The 19150-nt window shown below is 36.5% G+C and overlaps 2 protein-coding genes across 2 annotated transcripts; both read right to left on the reverse strand.

The window, feature by feature from the left end:
- Positions 1-10853: 10853 nt before the first annotated feature.
- Positions 10854-12594, reverse strand: LOC113054586 (alpha-2B adrenergic receptor-like). Its single transcript, XM_026220235.1, has one exon. The coding sequence runs from the start codon at positions 12286-12288 to the stop codon at positions 10951-10953; it is 1338 nt and encodes a 445-aa protein (XP_026076020.1). The 5' UTR covers positions 12289-12594; the 3' UTR covers positions 10854-10950.
- A 1141-nt stretch (positions 12595-13735) lies between these two features.
- Positions 13736-19142, reverse strand: LOC113053929 (low choriolytic enzyme-like). Its single transcript, XM_026219093.1, has 11 exons — positions 19023-19142; positions 18869-18922; positions 18740-18796; positions 18610-18656; positions 17455-17536; positions 17177-17291; positions 17028-17055; positions 16884-16941; positions 15434-15515; positions 15235-15356; positions 13736-13767 (listed from the first exon to the last, which is right to left on the reverse strand). The coding sequence occupies exons 1-11, from the start codon at positions 19060-19062 to the stop codon at positions 13736-13738; spliced, it is 717 nt and encodes a 238-aa protein (XP_026074878.1). The 5' UTR covers positions 19063-19142.
- Positions 19143-19150: the final 8 nt, after the last annotated feature.

Below are 19150 nucleotides of genomic sequence, written 5' to 3' on the forward strand. Positions count from 1 at the left end.
GTGTGTGTGTGTGTGTGTGTGTGTGTGTGAGACACATGCATGCTAAACAAATGAGGTTACAGTATGCATATTATTGTAGTTTAGTGACATCACCTCAGTTACATTTGCTCAGTTAGTCAGCTTGTGTTGAAATCACTCAAGGGTAAATGTGGAAGGAATTGGCCCTTGCTAAGTCATAGATCAGTGGTTCTCTTTTATCATGCTTCCTTGTAGAAATACATTTTGATAATTTACATTTATTCACGTCATCCTTTTTTTCCAAAGCTACTTACAAAGGAGGAAAAATGCAATAATCTTACATAAGCCAGCAATATTTGCAGTGCTGTTCTGTCAAAGGCTTCATGTGACAGACAACTTTAGCCATGTTGTTTTCTGAAAAATATCAGTTGCATTATATAAAGTGGCATCTTCAACTATAAATGAACACCCAAAAATGAAAAGATGCTAAAAATGTACTCTCATGCCATGTCAAGTTTGTTTGTTCATCAGAACAGATGTGGACAAATTTTGCATTACATCACTCACTCACCAATGGATCCTCTGCAGTGAATGGGTGCCGTCAGAATGAGAGTCCAAACAGCTAATAAAAACATCACAATAATCCACAAGTAATCCACTGGACAATTGTGATAATTTATAATTTCATTAATAGAAATATTTTAAGGGTTACAAAATTAAATTTTTAACCCTTAAAAACTTTTTATTCATAAAATATAAAAGAAGAAGATGAGCAGGTGGTGATTATGACTTTTAATTTGTTTAAAAAAAACAAACACATAATAATATCATAAAATATATACAAATAGGAATTTGTGGTTTTGTTGAAAGACTCCATGACTGTCATAAAGATGCCCTTTCTTGAATGTTTTCTGGTTAGGAAACAAATGAACTAAATGAGCCTCACGTAACTTTCAAAATCCCCTATGGAGCATGTTAACTACCTGCGGCTAAAGCATAAGACACAATCACCGTGTATAAACAAAGATAACACGATAATCTGCTTAGACAGACTGACCTAATGCACTATTCATATGCAAACATACAGCATGAAAAGGGACATAATCAAGCTTAAGCGATCAGTTGGATAAATAAAATGTATTTACTTGGGTTAGGGGGTTAAAATAAATTATTTATTACATACTCAAAGCAAAGAGTCCAAACACAAACAATACAAAAAAATCATAATAAACAACAACGTTATGGAAAAAGTGTCATAAGCTCACAAGAAAACTCTGTGGATGCTCTTTTAAAGTGGGTTTACGTACCAAATTTGCATTAGATGTAATTTTTATAGTCTCAGAAATAAAAACAGAAAAAAATAAGACTAAAAGTATAATGATATCAAAGGAAAGGAATAGTAACCCCAAAATTAAAAGTTACTGAAAATTTACTCCCCCACTTCATTGTAACATATTTGGACAATTTTTGTATTGCATCACTTGCTCACCAATGGATCCTCTGCAGTGAATGGGTGCCGTCAGAATGAGAGTCCAAACAGCTGCTAAAAACATCACAATAATCCACATGACTCCAGTCCAACAATTAATGTGTGTTGATGGTGGTGTGTGTACGATTGGATGGGTTAAATGCAGAGCACCAATTCTGAGTATGGGTTACCATCAGTGCTTTAAGTGGCCCAAAAGAGGTGCCGGTACTCTATTATAGCCAATTTTTTTTCTTTTCTGTTTTTTTTTTTTTTTTTTTTGATGACTCCCCTCATCCCCTGAGGTAACAACAACTATACTGAAGGGGTTTTATATACAGCAGTCAACAGGCAACCTTAATAATAAATCCTTTTATTAGTTTGTGGATTTGCTTGAGCTAGAAAGAACTACTGAACATAAATAAAATGTGCATAAAGGATTTTGAAAAAATACCCTTTAAAAAAAAAAAAAATACCCTACAGCTACTGCATTACTGCATTCAAACTCCCGAATTGACTCAAACGATTCACGCTCCGACCTCCCAAACTGACTCAAATGATTCGCGAACCCGCTTTGAACTCACGAACTGACTCATATGATTCGTAAACCCGCTACGAACTCCTGAACTGACTCAGATGATTCGCGAACCCGCTACGAATTCCCGTACTGTTTCAAATGATTCGCGATCCCGCTCCGAACTCCCGAACTGTGTAAAATAATAAAATATGTTGTGAAAATGAAACAGACTGATGTATTTGTACAATTGAGAAATAGATATTTCTGAAGATAAATCGCAGACCACGTCTCACGAGGTAAATATTTAATATAAAAATAATAATAATAATGCAAACATTTTCGAGAAATAAGTAATTTGTACATTTACATATTTGGTAAGATAAAATACATTATATAGCTGTGTATACACGCCATGAGTTCAACTTTAATTTCGTGAACAGTAGTGAACATTAGTGTATTTAATTCATTCACCTGACCCAAACATACACAAGTTTCAAATCCACTGGCTCAGTTAACATTTGTAGTATAGTGATAATAGCAGTGTATATCTTATTTGCATATGAAGTGATATTATAAATCCTGTAAACATATAGAAGGTAATATTTGGACTTCTCCAGTTTTCTGCACTGACTTTAAGCACAACCGGAAATATCTACGCACACACTCGCAAGACTGGAAATCCAAGATGGCGGAGATATGCAACTAGCCCATTAGGATGCGTGCATTGTGAAAGGCGCTCTGAAACGCGGCAGCGAAGGCAAAGGATTAAAACCTCTATTAAAACAGATGTCCAAATGAACATACCAGTACGATAAAAGCACGTTCTGGGTGCACGGAGAGGTGGCGGTAAGCTCAAGAGCTATATTTGGAAGTGCATACCAGCCCACTTACAGCACTGGTTACCATACTTGGCAAACGTCACGACTTGAAGCGAAAAGCTACATGTTTGTTAGAAACAATTCCATCAATACATTTTTCATTTCAAACCGTTTGACTCTATTCATATTATTGCTTTCTTCAGTGAAAAAGTTTCCATATCGGAATCAAGATACATAACTGCATTTTGTAATATACCTGCCTACAATTGTCATTTGTATATTGTCATTCACTATCTACTTATTTGTATTTTTTATTCTTTTATTATGTGTTTTATGTTCTGTCGCTGTCATTCTGTTGTACTGCGGAGCTTCTGTCACGAAAACAAATTCCTCGTATGTGTAAACATACCTGGCAATAAAGCTCATTCTTCTTCTTCTTCTGAAGAGAGAAATATGCACAGATCAAGCACAGTTTACAAGAAAAAACAGTCCAGAACCATTCTAAACAACATTTTTTTGTAGATTTTGTTAGGAAAGAACAGCAGGGAATTGACTTTTTCTCACTTTAGGAAGCATGATTATGAATTATGTATTTTGGCCCAAAATAAATGTAATTAAATCAAAACCCAGCATACTTACCCTCATTCAACAGACGACAGTATGTGTATGGCTGGATAATATTCAGGATGCTGAAACATGCTAGACCTGATCAAACATAACACCATATTTAACATATATTTACTTCAAGATGAAAAGCTTTTATTCATGAGTATGCAGACGCTAAGAACATGGTGTTTTTTAAAAGTATAATTGCACTGAACAATTGCATAATTGTGCATACTAAAGTTCTTTACACGATTAGTGCTCTGATCAAACTGAACATAACTGCAATCTCTTTTAATATCTTCATAAAGTTACATTTAGCTTGGTTAAAACTGTTGAGCATCTGGTGAGATTTACTCAAGGTTATCATTGGTACTTTATCATTCAGGACAAATAAGCAAGGCAGGCACCATTTTCATAATTTTCAGTGTAAATTTCCATTTGAATGGTCAACTACTGTCAGGATTTTCAACAGAAAAATCAGAAACAAAGTAGATATTTAAACAAAACAGAACTGATTTATCTCCATGAAGTCTCCACAGCTAAAATAGCAACCTCCCAGCATAAAAATGCTATTACATTTTCAACCATTAAGCATTTAGCATAGTCTTATCACACAGGAAAGTACAAAACTATCTGAAGCAGTCTTGTGTTCCTGTTTATTTCACAAAGGCATTTGAGATGATGAACTGTTGTATAACAGCTGTTAAAAGGTTCATTATGTTCAAATAAGCAATCTCTGTATTAGATTAATAGTGTTTTCTTCCTAATGGACACCGTTCAGCGGTGTGAACAGAACTAGTGTGGGATGACTGATTCATGAGGCCAATGTGTGTCACCATCACTCTTCAAACCGACTGGCTGCTGCAATCATCTAATGCATGCACAAAACACTTAGCAATGTGATGTGATTGAGTTACGCCAGTTTTATCTCATTAGTTTTCTTTTTAGGTATACAAACTGTGTGGCATACTATAAGATAACATTATACAGTATATTAAATAGATATTAATCAATTGTGTGTGTGTGTGTGTGTGTATACATAGATATAACCCTTCCTACAGACATCAGCTCTGCTGTGGTGAATTCTACAGGTAAACATCACAAGACACCTGGTAAAACATTTTCAGTTGCACTGCTACACATCATTGAAGTAATTCTTATCACCTTCTCAGAACTAGATTCTTGTTGCAGAAACCCAAACCTCTGCCCACACCCAAACAGTTTCAAGAGAATGTAAAGCCAAGTTCCTCATATCAGTGAGAGCGTCATTTGAACATCCTGTTTCAAATCGCTTGTTCATTCTCCTCGCGTTATCGCCAATGGCCATTTCTTGCCAAACACCCAGCAGCTCTTTAACAAATGATACGTGTACAAATTAACCCAAGGGGTTTCCGTCCAAATTCAGGACAGACCTTTGACTGAACATAGCCTACTGGATGAGTCCAGATAACTAGAGCCGTGAAATAAATTCAGACACTTTAAATAACAGCTCTTAAACTTAATCTGCTCAGAAAGCTCCATTCTGCGACTCTGATCCTGTAAACACCACCTGAGAGAGAGAGTGATCGTGGACTGCATTTGCTCAGCACAGCTCCCTAATTAACTCACAGCAAGATGCTTCCAGACAATCTCAAGTGATAAGACATTGAAAAGACCATGGAGTGTATGGAGTGTTTTTCATAAATTTAATTCTCAAGACTGAACATAAATAAAATGTGCAAAAATATTTTGAAAAAATACTCTTAGAAAGAGCTACTGCACTATGCATTCAAACTCCCGAAATGACTCAAATGATTCACGCTCCTGAACTGACTCAAATGATTCACGCTCCGAATTCGCAAACTGACTCAAATGATTCACGCTCCGAATTCGCAAACTGACTCAAATGATTCACGCTCCGAACTCCCAAACTGACTCAAATGATTCGCGAACCCCCTTTGAACTCACGAACTGACTCAAATGATTCGCGAACCCGCTACGAACTCCCGAACTGACTCAAATGATTCGCGAACCCGCTACGAATTCCCGAACTGTTTCAAATGATTCGCGATCCCGCTCCAAACTCCCGAACTGACTCAAATGATTTGCGATCCCCAAACTGACTCAAATGATTTGTGAACCCGCTCCGAACTCCCAAACTGACTCAAATGATTCGCGAACCCCCTTTGAACTCACGAACTGACTCAAATGATTCGCGAACCCGCTACGAACTCCCGAACTGACTCAAATGATTCGCGAACCCGCTACGAATTCCTGAACTGTTTCAAATGATTCGCGATCCCGCTCCAAACTCCCGAACTGACTCAAATGATTTGCGATCCCCAAACTGACTCAAATGATTTGTGAACCCGCTCCGAACTCCCAAACTGACTCAAATGATTCGCGAACTCGCTTTGAACTCACGAACTGACTCAAATGATTTGCGAACCCGCTACGAACTCCCGAATTGACTCAAATGATTCGCGAACCCGCTACGAACTCTCAAATTTATTCAAATGATCCGCGAAGCCGCTCCGAACTACCGAACTGATTCAAATAATTTGCGATCCCCAAACTGACTCAAATGATTTGTGAACCCGCTCCGAACTCCCAAACTGACTGAAATGATTCGCGAACCCGCTTTGAACTCACGAACTGACTCAAATGATTTGCGAACCCGCTACGAACTCCCGAATTGACTCAAATGATTCGCGAACCCGCTACGAACTCTCAAATTTATTCAAATGATCCGCGAAGCCGCTCCGAACTACCGAACTGATTCAAATAATTTGCGATCCCCAAACTGACTCAAATGATTTGTGAACCCGCTCCGAACTCCCAAACTGACTCAAATGATAAGACATTGAAAAGACCATGGAGTGTATGGAGTGCTTTTCATAAATTTTATTATGTAAAGCCTGACATATGAAATAATTAGAAATGGAACAGGTTATAAAACCTTTAAAGACAATAATCTAAATGATTTTGTTGAGTAGGCCTATATTTGATATTTAAGCCCTGCATGGCTCATATAGCCTATTATAGTGATTATATGGAGTTTTTGTAAATGAGGAAACACCTCCAATTAATTTCAGAGACCCAAATATCAAAGCAAAAATATCAAATTTAGTGCAGTTGCTGATATTTACAATGGCCAAAACATCATTCTGTGTCTCCCAGTAATATGTCTTTAGTTGATAGTTTATGATGAAAGCTTTTGTAGTTTTTATGGTTGGGGGAAAACTTACAATGCAGTGTCATGGTGGCTGAGAGATGAACAAATAAATGTTGCTCAAAATCCCGATGCATTATATTTTATACATTTTAACGTGAGCATATTTAAAAATAGCAACAACAAAGCAACATGATGTGATAATCAATTAAGTTGCTTTAGTCCATTAAGTGTTCATCTAGAAATAGTGCTAACAGTATACGTATATAGTATCATTGTTATGTGTACTTCATAAAAAAACTAGTAAAGAATTCACAGGAAAAAGACGTGAACCACAGCATTTCTCGAATTATAATAAAAGGAATTTACTTGCTAAAAAAGTATAAACTGTTAATCAGATGAGAGACAGCATGTACAGTATAAGTTGGGATAATTTAGATGCCTTAGAAATGTGCATATCAAATATAAGTAGGCTTTATAATATGATCAAGAACAAAGAACATTTTGAGGACAACTACAAATTATATGTGACCCAGGACCACAAAACCAGTCTTAAGTCACTGGGGTATATTTGTAGCAATAGCCAAGAATTACATTGTATGGGTCAAAACGAAGGATTTTTCTTTTATGTAAAAAAAAAAAAAACTACATCTAGTAAAAGTCATGTTCCATGAAGATATTTTGTCAATTTCCTACTGTAAAAATATCAAAACGTAATTTCTGATTAGTAATATGCATCGCTAAGTATTCATTTGGACAAATTTTCTCAGTATTTCCATACATCAATGGAAAGCTTATCTTGGGGAGTATGTCCTCACTTCTCATAGGTACGGTGAAAAGTAGTCAGACATACGCATGATGTGTGTATGTATATATATATGTATATGTATATATATATATATATATATATATATATATATATATATATATATATATATATATATATATATATATACATATACATATACATATACATATATATATATATATATATATATATATATATATATATATATTTTTTTTTTTTTTTTTTTTTTTTTTGGACAAAGCAGCCCTCATAATCAGCATCTTTGCTTCTTGAAGTCATGTACAAATACATCCCACCTCGACCCGCTTGGCAGCATCTGTTCCTGCTGCTTCAAAAAGAGGAAGGGATACTTGAGATTGCAGAGGGAAGCGCTGCTTCACAATATTAACATACGTCTGGAAGGATGAAAATATGAACCGCTGCAAACAGTAGATTTTGCCCTAGTAACGAAGGGATTCAAAGTATCATAGAGATTCAGATCATTGTGTGTTAGGACCTCAGATGACCTAGGTTTGAATAAGCATTAATACAATGTTGCACTAACAACAACAGAATATCACCATGCATGCATATCTCTCATACATAAAATGTCAAATTTGATAAAGGATGGTTAGTTTTGAGAGCTGTGATCAAGGTCTGTGGTCATGAGAGAAAGTCATCGATCTTAGGAAACCAAATAAAGTAGCAAACAACTTATCGTGGAAACCAAGAGACTTTATAAGGTCACCAAGAACAAAAGAAAAAGAAAAAAAGAAAGAAAAGGAGAAAAAGAAAGAAACAAATTTCAAATATACTTGCAGGCTAAATACAGGTTAGGTGAAAATTTTAGTTTTTAAACAATTACAAATTATATAAAATAGATCAATTCAAAATAATTTTATGTATTTACATTAAAATCCACTGACTGTTAACTGGGCAAAAAACTGCTTAGATAATGCAAGTAAAAAGTACAAAAATAAATAAAATATAAATAAATAATTTAACATTATTGTTATTAATAAATATTTTTTATTTATTTATGTTAAAAAGCCATGTAAATATAAAATAATAGGTAAACGTATTTATTTATTTGTGTAAATACAATTTTAATTGAACTGAAAAAAAAAAACTTGGAAAAAAAAGTGGTAGTGATAGTGCCACATCTATGAATGGATAAAAAAATCATTGAATGTGTGAGCAATATTAAATTACATCCAAATATCTAATGGACACATAAGTGATCAGCTGTGTCCTTTTGCATTAATTGTTCAGATATTAAAAGCAGGGAATGTGCTGTATCAATTATAGCCATTGTTTCTGCATTCCGACTCTTGCATCTGATGAAGATGAAGTGTCTGTAAAATCACCAACAACCTCCAGAAAGCTGGAGTGACGGTCTGACAAAGATGAGCTATTATTTAAGTGATGGGAAAGCAAAAAGTGTGGAGAAAAAGAAAGGAACTGCAAATGATCCCAAGCACACATCCTCATCTGTGAAGCACGCAGGAGATGGTGTCATGGCATGGGCATGCATGGAACAGGCTCTTTTTTTCTTTATTGATGACCTAAAGGATGACGGTGACAGCAGAATGAATGCAGAAGTGTACAAAAACATCTTGGCTACCAATGTTCAAGAAAATGCCACAAGTCTCATCAGAAAGTTCTTCATATTGCAACAGGACAGTGACCCAAAACACCCTCCTAGCCCAGTCGAGGAGTTTATCAGAGCAATGAAATGCAACGTCTTAGATTGGTCAAGTCAGTCTCCCGATTTAAATCCAGTTAAACATGAATTTCACCAGCTGAAGAGGAGACTAAAGACAGAAACTCCTCAAACCAAGCAACAGCTGAATCTGACTAAAAGCTGGGAAAAGCATTGTGATTGCATGCAATCACAACTAAAACTTCTTCATTTGCTTTAACTTCAACTGTCCCAATACTTACACTCACATTAGATTATTAGGGAATGAAACTCTATAAGTGCTGTCCTTTTTATTTGGCAAAACATGTTTATATGTATATATGTTGTGTCTCCTATTCATCTTTTAATAATATTTGTAGATGTCTTGACTCCACAGCAAAGCAATTTTTTCTTTACTGTTCCAAAACATATGGAGGGCACTGTATATATTAATAACCATAACATCATATAAATGAACTATATATATCTGATATTTGAACACAGTCTGCGATGATACATTAGCAACTTCCACACCTGTCGCCGAAAAAGCAAAAGATGCAGATGACTCACATTTTCACAAGTATATTTGCTTTACATCAGCTTGTTTCAACAGGACGCTTAATGGAACCAAATTTGGAGAAGCAGTTTTATTGTCAAAGACATGCTGGAAACAAGCCTAGCCTCACTTATCTGCACTCACACAATCACAGATATCATTAAGAAGCCAAATTAAACTGCACAAGCCTTCTTATGACAGCTCCAAAAATAATACAATCTTATCAAGAGGCATTAATAAATGCACAATTCATTTACTGGGACAGGTTCTGATGACCCAAAGCATCAGCCTGCATACACATCGCATTACTTCTATCAGAACCCATCAAATGAAATGATCACAGAGACCAAGTAGACTCTTATCCAGGAAATGCATACCATTCAGTTGGTTGAAATCTGAAATCCAGCAAGAATGTCAGTCAAAACCATGCTTTTAATCTAAACAGAGGGTGTTCGGATTCCATTTTAAAGCTAGGTAAAACTGTACATCTATGCATTTGCTTTATTCTCTCTCACCCCAGAGAGAGAAACGCCTCTCCTGGGCTTTAAGAGTTCTGGCACTTTCCCACAGACGTGAAGCTCTCGGAAATCTTCTCATATCCAGCTCTGTAATCTCACAATGAAGCGGAGCCAGAGGTGTCTCTGAGAAAGAACCACACGGTCTTTGAAAGTACACTGGAAAGGTCACAACATCCTGGAGGCCAGAGTCTCTGCAGAGACACCGGCACAATCTTACGAGAGTTTGATGTGGCACCTCAGCTGAAGAAACAAAAATGAATAGAATGTGTGCCAATATATCCACTCAGTTCAGGAACTGCTGATTAAAACAAATCATCAAATGCTCAAGAGAATAGTGAATAGCAGTTATTTAAAAGTCTGTACACAGAGGAAACACGATTTTCAGCGATTTTCAGATATGTGTTTATCCTTAAAGAATTTCAAATCCTCTCAAAAAAGTGTCTAGGTCTTTTTTTTTTTTTTTGACATGACAATTAAGGGCAAAAATAAAATAACTAAGCATGCATTTCCAAAACACTGCCTTACAAACACATTTATGAACAAAGGCAATATTGAACATGCAATAACGAACATATATTTACATGAAAAATGGCTGGTTTCTTTGGCAAGAAAAACAAATTATCATATCTGTGCAATTTCCCATCTTCTAATTTATATAGAAAAAGTACAGAAAATTGTGGTGTATTATTATTATTATTATAATCATAAATTCTCAGAAGTAAATATTGCAGAAAACACAATTATGTTCATCTGGGATAAAAGGCAATTTTTATCACGAAAATGTCTCATTAAAATACTGGAGTGAAATTAGCCCTGACAGTTTTTGTAAGCTTCCCCATCGGAAGAAACAAATGTCACTTTATGGTATAAAACTTTTTCTGGGTTGTCCGCTTTCAAAAAGAACAGTCATTATACTTTTTACACAGAATCTTTTTGAAGGCTTTACGAAAGTCCCTGTTAAAGATGGTGTAGATGAGTGGGTTCAGGGCACTGTTGCAGTAGCCAATCCAGAAGAAGAACTTAAAAAGCGGCTTTGGCAGTTCACAAGCCTTTGGACAGATGGCCTGCAAGCTATAGCTAAAGAAGAACGGGAACCAGCAGACGACAAAAACCCCAATAACGACCGCAAGGACGAATGTGAAACGCTTCTCACGGACGATCAGGGTTTTCCTCCTGGCGTTCAGTGTTCCTGTTGGTTTCATGATGGAAGAGGCCAGCTGGCTGCCCTTTGATGTTGCGATGAAGTTGTGGTATGTTTGGGTTGGAGAGGATGTCTGGTAGCCAGGCTCCAGTGCCCTCATGTTAGAGGCTGTCCTGTTAGAATGATGTCCCCCAACTACCCCAACATCAGAGCCAGAGCTCGAACTGTCCTCGTTGTCCTTGCACCTCCTTGAGTGAGACATCTTTTGCCCGCTCTCTCCTGGTGGTTGAAACTGGTTTATGCTGTCAGATCTGGAAGCAGCCGCACTGGGAACATTCGGGACATTTTCAGGGATATCTCCTCTTTGGTTTTTCCCATTCTGCAGCTCCCGTCCCAGAGAATCGCAGCCTGCGCAGTCTTTCCTTGGCTCTCCTGGAGGACATCTACTGTGCCTCTTGGCAATCTGATAGATACGAATGTACACCAGGATCATTATGAGGCACGGGGCGAAGAATGACCCGATGGAGGAGTACAGGATGTACCAGCGGTGCTCATTGAGTTTACACTGCGGCTCGGGCCCATACTCTGACTGCTTGGTCTTGTTCATGGAGACCAGCGGGGGGAAAGAGATGGCTGCAGAGATGAGCCACACCACAAATATGGCCCACTTGATCTTGTAAGGGGTGCGTTGGGATGCATACTTCACCGGCCGGGAGATGGACAGGTAGCGGTCCAGGCTGATGGCGCACAGGTGTATGATGGAAGATGTGCAGAAGAACACATCCAGAGCTAAGATGATGTCACACCAAAAGGCCTCGAAGTACCAGCAGCCCATCAGCTCATTGGCCAAGGAGAAAGGGATGATCAATGTGGCCACCAGGATGTCCGCCGCAGCCAGGGACACCAGAAACAGGTTCTGAGGTCCACGCAAAGAGCGGCATTTCAGGACAGCAATGATCACCAGGATGTTCCCAAAGATGGTGAAGAGCATGATGAGTGTCATCACGGTGGCAAACGCAGCCGTGGCTTCAGAGGAATAAGTAGGACTGGAATTACAAAAGGTTACATCTGAAGGCGGCATCGTAGTCATATTGAAGTTCCAGGTTAGACAGAGAAGAGCAAAGCAGTCTTTGATGTAGACTTAAATCCGAGCGTAATCCTTCATAAACAGTCTTTCTTTTAGAAAATTGTTGAAATTGACATTAATAAAAGGAATCTTTACAGCAACGAATGACATCCTCCTTGTACTTCCTTTGGCAAATCAATAAGTTTCATTTGCTTTTAAAAGAGGTGGCGTGCAGTCAGTCAACTTCACAAGTGAATCATTTGATATCAAGTAAAACGTAACATGCTTAAATACAAAACCGGTCACTATTAATAAAAACGCGGTATTAAATTGTCACAGCATAAGCCAAACAGTTTTTAGTCACTCAAACTAAATAAAAAAGCTCGTTTATCGCTATATCGGTTCAAATATCAGTCCAAAAAAATGAGGTAGCGCGCATTTGCAGTATTGGAACAAACACGCGCTTGGTGCGCAAAGATGCGCAAGGATCCAAATAAAGAAAAGAAAAGAAAACACACCCACACACACTACGTTTATGTAGTAAAATCTATGGAATACATAAATACAAAAATTATTCAAACATGGTAGTTCCGTGGGTATATGCGTTTTTCCAAACAGCTGTGAAATTGTCAAGGTGCGTAAAAAGGCTCAACGTCTCCATGCGCGCACAAGCAAAGCCAAAACTATAGTTTGTCACACTTTGAAGACGACCGATCTTTGCAGAAACAGTTCCTTGTCAGAGAAAGAAAGAAAAAAAATCCAGTAGCTAAGGAAAGCTCCAGTTTTTTTTAAAAAAATAAACTTCCTCAGCATCAATGGAATAAAGAAACTTGGAATGTTTAATCCTTCAGCTCATTTCTCATTTAAGTCTTACACAAACTTGTTTTCCTAGACGTTTCCAAGAACTTTGTGCATCAACCGAAATGAACTGACTCCGGTCTAACCGAGCGCGTCTAGGTCTCCCCGTCATGACGTCACTTCAGAGAAACACTCCTTCTCATGGTCAAGTTTCGAAATTTATATTTCTGCATTTTTTCTACATTCATATGAAAGTGGTTCCAAATGTAACCTCGTCGATCTATGCAAATAAGTAAAAATAAATTAACTTTAAACAGCCACTCGCGTTAAAAAAAAAAAAAAAAAAAAAAAAAAAATCATGGAACTTTAAATGCAAAAAGGTGTCTGGCGAATGAAACTAAACTTACAACCTATCTACTACCTACAAGGCCACAATTAAATGTACTGAAGTATACAATTGACTAGAAATCACCGCTCATATTAAGACTGCTTTTACCAAATTCAATAAGAAAACAATATTTAAAAAAAAAAGAATGATTGTGATTAGCAAGTGCTGGTGGAATTAAACTCAAAACTATTTAAGAATTCAAAAGAGAAACACTACACTACAATGTCATAGAACTGATTAAATTAAATTGTACTGCAAACTTTTTGGCAACATACTCCGTTCACCTTATCCAACTAAAAGTGCACCGTGACTACCACCTACTGGACAAAATATAAAAATGACAATAAGGACCAGAACAGGCGAATGTAGGATCTGTAAATGAATTTCTTTCAAATCAGACAACATTGACAAATTCAGAATGACCCATACATATTTTGATCAGACATTTATTTTTTTCCTCTTAGATTCAGAATTCCTGTCATCAAGCATCCATACCAAAAAAATCCAGTCAGATCAGCTGTGAGGTTGGACAAGATTTAGCTTGATCCTGATTTTGTCTCATCTGAAATGGAGAAAGCACCAATTAAAAAAATTGGTCAAGGTAAAAATAAATAAATAAATAAATATTCACAGAACAATGGTAAAGCACAAATAAAATCAATAAATAGCACTCTCTCCGAAATACCTAATGCAGTTATTGATTTGGGAAGTCGTGGCCTAATGGTTAGAGGGTTGGACTCCCAATCGAAGGGTTGTGGGTTCTAGTCTCGGGCCGGACGGAATTGTGGGTGGGGGTAGTGCATGTACAGTTCTCTCTCCACCTTCAATACCACGACTTAGGTGCCCTTGAGCAAGGCATCGAACCCCCAACTGCTCCCCGGGCGCCGCAGCATAAATGGCTGCCCACTGCTCCGGGTGTGTGCTCACAGTGTGTGTGTGTGTTCACTGCTCTGTGTGTGTGCATTTCGGATGGGTTAAATGCAGAGCACAAATTCTGAGTATGGGTCACCATACTTGGCTGAATGTCACTTCACTTGATTGTTCACTTCCTTTACATAGGGATTTCCATTTTTATACTGCAAATCCTGATTTTTTTGTAGTTTGACATTGGATCAATTTCTCTCTTCATAACGGATTTGGAAAACTGTAGCATTGAATCACTTGCTCACCAGTGGATCCTCTGAAGTGAATGGGTGCCGGCAGAATGAGAGTCCAAACAGTGGATTAAAACATCACAATAATCCACACCACTCCAATCTATCAATTAATGTCATGTGAAGCAAAACATTCTAGAAGTTTAGAATAAATGATGCTTTTAACTTAAATAAGAGTCCATGATATGGCCTTCTCCACTGAAACGTCATGTCTGAATCAGGAGGGAAACAGTTCTAAACATATGTTGGTGGATTTTGATGAGAGGACAGATGTGTTTATAACATGATGGATTTCTTGCAAACACAGCTTTTCACTTCACAAGATTGTAACTGATGGATTCAAGTGGTGTGGTTTACTTGTGGATTATTGTGTTGTTTGGAGTCTCATTCTGACGGCACCCATTCACTGCAGAGGATCCATTGGTGAACAAATGATGGAATGCTACATTTCTCAACCATCTACATCTTGGATGGGTGAATACATTTTCAACAAATGTTCCTTTTTGGATGAAATATTGCTTTAAGTGTATATTTCCTTTAGTTAACAGTTTATTTCAAGTAACAACTATTCTATGGTTTTAGGTCAAACTAACTATAATAACCCTGGTATGACAAGTGCACATGACGTACCACAGTGGTAGAGCTTCCTGATCCTTTGCACATCCAGATCAGACAAGTGAGTCCTCTGGCCAATAGTTATATTGCTCTCTTTGGGCTGAATTGTGGGTTGTCCATTGCGAGAGAAATAGTTACTGCAAAACAGAACAAAAACATAACTCAGGAAATTTGACTTCTTGCACTCAGACAGCCATGCACACTATTCCCATACCTTCCATAATGCAAAATTGAATCCAGGTCATACTTCAGACCAAGTGTGTTTCCCTTTTTCTTCAAAAAATTTCCCTCTTTCCCTGTAAAATAAGAAGTGGACAGTATTACCAGTAACTGATGTACTGATACTCCACAAGCCTTACTGGCTGCCTACTCGATCATATTTGATACTCAAATTTCTAAATTATCAACATGAACAAAACAAGTAAAACTTGTCTACTGCATGTCTGCTGTCGTCTGATTTAGTATCATTGTGAACCCATTCAGGTCATGGTACACACACTTTTGAAGTAAAATCTTTACAGATTTTCATAAAGTAAACAAAATATTTTTTATTTAGTTATCAATATTTTAAGATGAATACTAAAGACTGAATTAAATTATTTGACTTGATCATTCATTGTTTTTTTTGGCATTTGTTTTTTAAATCATGTTTTTTTTTTAATCCCGTTAATTGGGAGTCTCAAACATGATCAAATCAAACTTTTGAGGATGGTTTGTTAATTTCTCACTCCCTGTATTGCACTGCATTATGTTTTCCCCTCCACAATAATAATAATAATAATAATAATAATGAGATCATAAAATGAATTATTTAAATATCTTTCTAAGCCTATATTAGAAGACAATACCTCTTCTTCTGACTATTACAGTATGTGAAAATTATTAATTGTTTTCTAATGGTGCAAAATACCAATATTTCAATAATAGACTAAATTCCAGTTTGAAAGGGAGCGTGCGCATTCTATTCAAGGGCATTAAATTGTGCGAGATGTCAATTTAAGAAGAGAGCAAAAAAACAGTCATGAATTAGAAGTACAAAATAAAGATTTGGAAAGAAAAAATTCAGAGGATTTTGATACAAGTCAAGGGGAGACTGCTCCTTTACTGCAAACAAAACTTGTCTCTATATGATACTAGCATATTGTCACTGGGGCTTATGCTATGCTGAAATGGCACTTTCTCGTATAAAAATGTATGTGGTTTTAAATATGGATATTTAAAAAAGAAAATAAAAAAAATATGTCTGAGTTTTTAAATGATGGATGAATGCACTTTATATTGCTTGAAAATCTCAAGCCCCATTCACTGCCATTATAGGGCTTAGACATTTTTTTTTTCCATATATATGATTCCGAGTGTAATTGTCTGAAAGAAGAAAGTCATATACACCTACAGTACAGTATAGGATACTATACTGGGTGGATACTAATGGAACATCAGTATAATTAGGAACCAACCCCAGTGGGATCGAAAAAGTGACCTTAAAATCAAATAAAATGCTACCAGAAATCTGAGATTCCCATTTGAATTTCAGTGCATCTATAGAATGTGACCTTTAGAGGATCCCACTTTGAGCTCTTTAGTATTACAAATTATGACAGGACTTCCATTAGCAACATGCTGAAAGGCTGAATTAATGTAATAGTATGCATACTGTGATGTACCAGAGACAATGTTTTCATCAAGTACAGTGATATGATCACCACGGTCATAGCGGGAATGCTCATGGTAAAAGCCGAGGGAATGAAAGATCTCGTGGCAGATGTTCCCAACTGTACATTTTGGCCCAGTCAGAAGAGGCTGCTCACCCCTCTACATCCGACATAAGATGCACACCTTTAGGAAACCGCAATCTAGATTAGACGGCACTAGATGGAACATTTTTCAGACATCTTCCAAGACAGAAATATACTGTAAAAGTGTTGTGACAAAGACTGAATTCAAATCTGTGACTCACCCATCTGCATATATAAAGTGCAAATAGTCTGTTTCATTATTATGTGGATGGAATCTGATGCAGGTCTTCTCGGAGATCATATTTAAGGCATCAAGAATGTCTTCAGTCCTGTTTTCTGAAAACCATGCACATTTACAAAAACAAACAAATTCTCTGAATATTAAGTGCATCTTCACCTGTTATCACTTAAACAATTTAAATTGTGTCTATAATACAAGAGCACATTAAAGGGTAATAATCTGCAGGAAACATACCACCAAACACACAGAAAAACTCACCAATAACAGAATCAATTTCATAAGGCACTGACACATTCCCATTCTGCTCGGCCCATAGCGAACTTACTGCGTTCCTGTCAGTCTAAAAGACCAAAAATTACCAGAAGCAACTGTTTTTTGCATAACAAGCGTTCTGAAATGTGACCCTGGAAAAACAAAACTAGTATTAAGTCACTGGGGTATATTTGTAGCAATAGCCAAAAATACATGATATGGGTCCAAATTATTGATTTTTCTGTTATGCTAAAAATAATTAGGATATTAAATTAAAAAAATAAATAAACCTTAATTTTGTATTAGTAATATGCATTGCTAAGAACTTCATTAGGACAACTTTAAAGATGATTTTCTCAGTATTTCGATTTTTTGCACCCTCAGATTCCAGAGTTGCATCTCGATCGAATATTTTCCGATCCTAACAAACCACACATCAATGGAAAGCTTATTTATTCAGCTCTCAGATGATGTATAAACTTCAAGTTTTAAAAATTGACCATCATGACTGGTTTTGTGGTACATGGTCACAAATGTTGTTTAAATCTGCAAATTAGGTATTATGTAAATTAAATAAGCACTGGTGAGTATTTTTGAATGGTCTTTTTACCACTCCGTAAACCAGAAAACACTAGAATATAGATCGGTTTGATGCTACTTAAAGGGATGGTTCATCCAAAAAAATGAAAATTGTGTCATCATTTACCTACCATCCACATAAAGATATTCTAGTGCTGGTAACCAAACACTTCCATATGGTATTTTTTTCCATGCTATGGAAGTCAATGGCTACCATCAATTGTTTGCTTACCAGCACTTTATTTAAATCTCTCTCTTCTTTCATTCTCAACAACACAACTCATACAGGTTTTGAACAACTTGAGTGTGAGAAAATAATCAATTTAATTTTTTAAGTGAACTAACCCTTTATATGTGGATTTTTGGCTCAGCTAATGAGAAAAAAAATTGAGAAAGTGTTAAAGATACATACTGTAATCGAAATTTATAGAAACAAATCAGATAAAGAGTAATAAACACTTAAAATGCATAAATTAGAGGTATTTTGGAATCAAAATAGCCCAAAATTGACCAGTGCATGCGAGGTCAATTGAAATAGCTCTAGTCTCAATTGTGAATGTAAAAAGCATAATTTTGGCTTACTGGTATTATGATATCCCCCTCATTTACAGCATAGTCTCCCTCAAGATCTGTTAAAGTTAGTTATTGAGAGACATTTAATCAGGTCTAAAGTCTCTGATGGGTCAAGCTGTCATGTAGACAAACTTCTTACCCAGCAGTGTTTCACTTGTCTTAACCAGATGAGGTTGTCCAATATTTAAGGAGTATCCTGTGGATAAAATAAAGTGTCATACAAATTTCGTTAAACGTTTAGTTCATTAAAAAAGCAGCCAAGTTTTACCTTCATCATTCTGGATATCAGTGGCGTTCAATGTATCCACAGGAGTTCTCCATGCTTAAACATAAAAACAGCTTTATTTTAATCTAGATGCTATAACTACAGATTTAAACTTAGAATATAATTCATTTCTGACAGATATGTCTGATCAGTGTACCTTCACAAAAAAACGCAACTATTAAAATTAACCCCAGCATTTTAAATATTTGCTAACTTGTGGGAACAGTGACAGTATTAAATGTAACGACTAGACGGACGTGTCCTTTCAAACACGTCCTGGATTCG

The sequence above is a fragment of the Carassius auratus genome, chromosome 35, assembly GCF_003368295.1.
Source record: "Carassius auratus strain Wakin chromosome 35, ASM336829v1, whole genome shotgun sequence".
NCBI classification, from domain to species: Eukaryota; Metazoa; Chordata; class Actinopteri; order Cypriniformes; family Cyprinidae; genus Carassius; species Carassius auratus.

Excerpts from the sequence above, each read along its gene's own strand:
- LOC113054586 (XM_026220235.1), bottom strand. The coding sequence starts at position 12,288 with ATGACTACGATGCCGCCTTCAGATGTAACCTTTTGTAATTCCAGTCCT.
- LOC113053929 (XM_026219093.1), bottom strand. The coding sequence starts at position 19,062 with ATGCTGGGGTTAATTTTAATAGTTGCGTTTTTTTGTGAAG. Across the intron at positions 18,923-19,022 it reads AGTTGCGTTTTTTTGTGAAG|CATGGAGAACTCCTGTGGAT; the intron begins GTACACTGATCA and ends TTTATGTTTAAG. Across the intron at positions 18,797-18,868 it reads TGATATCCAGAATGATGAAG|GATACTCCTTAAATATTGGA; the intron begins GTAAAACTTGGC and ends TTTTATCCACAG.